Consider the following 3,414-nt stretch of genomic DNA (forward strand, 5'->3'; position numbering starts at 1 on the left):
CTGTTTGGGTTGGTGGGAGATCGAGCTTAGTGGAGTGCATTGGCAACATAAATTTTGCGAAATACATCGAAATATTGGAGGTAGGACTCTTGCGACTTTATTCCTCGGGTTTCGTGGACAAGAACACAACGTTGTTCCAGGAAAATGGAGCACCGTGTCACACTGCTAGAAACACCCAAAAGTGGCAGGAAAAAAATGGTATCCAGAAGTTGCCCTGGCCAAGCCAATTTCCTGACATGGACCCCATTGAAAAACCTCTGGGCCATACTGAACCGGCAAGTCCCACAATATAAAATTGATGAGATGATTCTCATGATGACCCAAAGGATCAACGAACTCCACGAATAAAAAGGAAGATCTACTAGATATTAATTAAGTTATAAATATATCAATTCATGTGAATATGATGGAAAAATTGCATTTTTTCTGAAAAGGTGTTGTCTATTTACTTGTGACCACGCTGTGTATAATATTTCTATCTGCTTTCACTGAAAAAATAATGAGTTTTAAAATGAAAACTTACAGCAATGGCACTATGGAAACTGGTTCCACAACCTATCAGTAACAGTCGTCGACAGCGTTTCATCTCAGGAATGTAATCCTTGATGCCTCCCAGAACTACAGTCTCTCTCTCAAAATTGACCCTTCCTCTCATAGTGTTGATTACTGACTCAGACTGCTCAAATATTTCTTTCTGCATGAAGGAACTGTAGTTACCTGAAATTTTGTGTAATAATAGAAAGATACTTCAATAATTATTAAAAACCTAAGATCACTACACAATTAAACACACACACTGTAAAACAAACCATGATCGAAAAAGGTTCTAAAAATTAAGAAAAAAGCTAAAATCACTCAGTAAAAACTGTACTTGCATAGTCCAACCATAAAGTATCCACAGGAATTCCTTATGCTTATAACCTATCATACAAACCCAAGAACAGCTCAGGTATTCCGAGAAAACAGTTTACCTGAATTTACTTTTGTTTCATTCCAAAAGAATGACATTCAAAAATATCCTGGTTCATTTTAATACTTATAATATCTTGCCAAAAACAATTAAACGGTTTGTTGTCCTTTTAATAGAGTAGGTTTTCAGAAATACTAGTTGTAAATAAAAGATTAGAAATGTGTAGATACTTAAAGAAGTCATATAAAAAATTAAGGTTAAAAAACAAACTAAAATAATAATCTTTGAACTTAACATGAAATTAACTAGCTGTCATTTTTGTATAGGAGAAGACAAATATTTATTTCTTACTGACATGGAATATATTCCATTTAAAAGACCACTTAAACTAGAATTATGGTTGCCATAGTGATATACGGTATTTAAAGGGTCAACCCATTTTCCTTGTTTCATCTCTTCATTCGCTTTAATTGGATTCCAGTTTCAATCCGTAAGAAAAACCATATCCTTTATAGATTGAAATACTGGGCAAGCAACAGGAATGCTTCTTCTTTTTTAATGGTGGGTACAATGTTTTCCTAGAGTAATTTGGGTTTTTATAAGATACTAGATAGTTACATGTATGAAATCATTGTGCAAGCATAACCGTTTTGGTGACTTTATAATCAATTTTGATTGTTTGTTAGAGAAGCTGCTTGTAATTTTAATGATGTATTTTTTAATCTTTCCTACATTGTAATCATTCAGTTTGAGATTTTCTTTTACAACTTTTTGTTTTCCTTAATTAATGCTTATTTTCAGTTGTTGTTTTTTTACCTATTATTCCACTCCTCCATTACCTTGTAAACCACTGTTGAAGTTCCTTTCAAATAAGTAAATACATTGTGATTTTCGTGTACATTATATTACTAATTTTTAAACTTCTCATTCCTTTTCACTTCACCATTTAAGATGGAAGGTCTTGTCTACCTTCAAAAGATAAAAAAAATAGTACTTGAACAGTACTTCAATATACTGTATACTGCAACAACTCTTACTTGCCTTTCATTATCTGCTGGATTTCCATCTTCAGTGTAATGATCTCTCTACCAGTTGTATCATCAAGTGTACGTTTTAGTCTATGAATAGTCAAATCTATCAATAAATAAAAACAAAATATTACCACTGCATATCATGTGATAAGTGTAATATTTCTTTCATATCATTCATAAACTAACCACCACAACTAATATTGTTCGACAAACTAATTAACAAAAACTACAGAAACATTCTTATCACTCAGATTTACAACTAACTAATCCTAAACTTACTGACTTATGTTTTTATTATTTACTACTGGTGGGGTCCACATATTGCATCATATTAAGTAACCTTATATATTTTCCTGTCATAACATTCAGTGTAAAGATTTGCATTAAAAATGTGGTAAAATCATTCATTTTCGCTATACAAAATATAGGGAATCCTAGTAGTAATTAGTGGGATTAACTGCAATATTGATAATATTTTAAATTTTTTTCTGTGTTACACCAAAGTCATGGACCTACAAGTAATGGGCATATAGATGGAAAAATTTGTTTAAAAAGCCAATATGACAGTATAGACCCCATTGGTAATTCAAGGGTAAATTCTTATTATTTTGAATTATTTTTTTCTTTTGATCAGCTCTCTGTGCCTTTGAAAATTGGTAAAATTCACATCTTCTCTCATTTATGTAATGCATAAGAATTATTTTTTCTTATGATCAGCTCTCTGTGCCCTTTGAAAATTGGTAAAATTTGCATCTTCTCTCATTTATATAATGCATAATAATTACTTTGTTTCTTGAAGCCTTATAAATAGGAGATGTATACTTTATAACTTAATAACATGGCACATTTCATGATTACTTCATCATCAGATTTGGAAAAAATTATATTGTGCACAAAAACCCCTTAATCCAAAATTAACATATTTTCTTAATCATAAAAGACAATATCTAAACTTACTGCCATCTGACACTGCTGCCACATCATCATCCTCAAGAAATATCACACGATTTGTGTGTTCAATTATAGCACTGAAACATGAGAGAAAACAGATTATCACAGTGTCAAGCTACAGCATTGTTAAGTATAAAAAAAAAAAGGACCTTAAATAATAATTACAATGAAAGTAACCTTTTAAGCAGGATAGTTTAGAAATGATGAAGCTATTGAGTTTGAAAATAAAGAAATGATTAATAGATTTAGATTGTTCTAAATGAAAATTACTCATGAGGCACTCATGGAAATATAGTTGTTCAGCTGTTTTGTTTTATTTATCTATCACAAACACTTAAACATCACAATGTATTTGATTTTCTATGGTCACTCTCTGCTGAGCACTATTGGCTATACAGATATCATAAACCCTTCTATAACATATGAATGTATCTATATTCCCACAATTTTATAATATTTTGATGCAGGTTTCTGTACTTGTTACAGTTCTAGACCAACAGGATATACTCAACCTTGAACTTG

The 3,414-nt window shown here is 31.3% G+C and overlaps 1 protein-coding gene across 7 annotated transcripts in view; it reads right to left on the reverse strand.

Moving 5' to 3' along the window:
• Positions 1 to 3,414, reverse strand: part of LOC106471406 (glutamine--fructose-6-phosphate aminotransferase [isomerizing] 2-like) — a 23,208-nt gene that overhangs the window by 4,838 nt on the left and 14,956 nt on the right. For all 7 annotated transcript variants that reach the window (XM_022399998.1, XM_022400000.1, XM_013932002.2 and 4 more), the window contains 3 exons: positions 2,899 to 2,969; positions 1,952 to 2,044; positions 524 to 717 (listed from right to left, as the gene is read on the reverse strand). In XM_022399998.1, coding sequence (XP_022255706.1) covers positions 524 to 717; positions 1,952 to 2,044; positions 2,899 to 2,969 — 358 coding nt within the window. The remainder of the gene's footprint in view (positions 1 to 523; positions 718 to 1,951; positions 2,045 to 2,898; positions 2,970 to 3,414) is intronic.

The sequence above is a fragment of the Limulus polyphemus genome, unplaced genomic scaffold (genome assembly GCF_000517525.1).
Source record: "Limulus polyphemus unplaced genomic scaffold, Limulus_polyphemus-2.1.2 Scaffold4602, whole genome shotgun sequence".
NCBI lineage: Eukaryota > Metazoa > Arthropoda > Merostomata > Xiphosura > Limulidae > Limulus > Limulus polyphemus.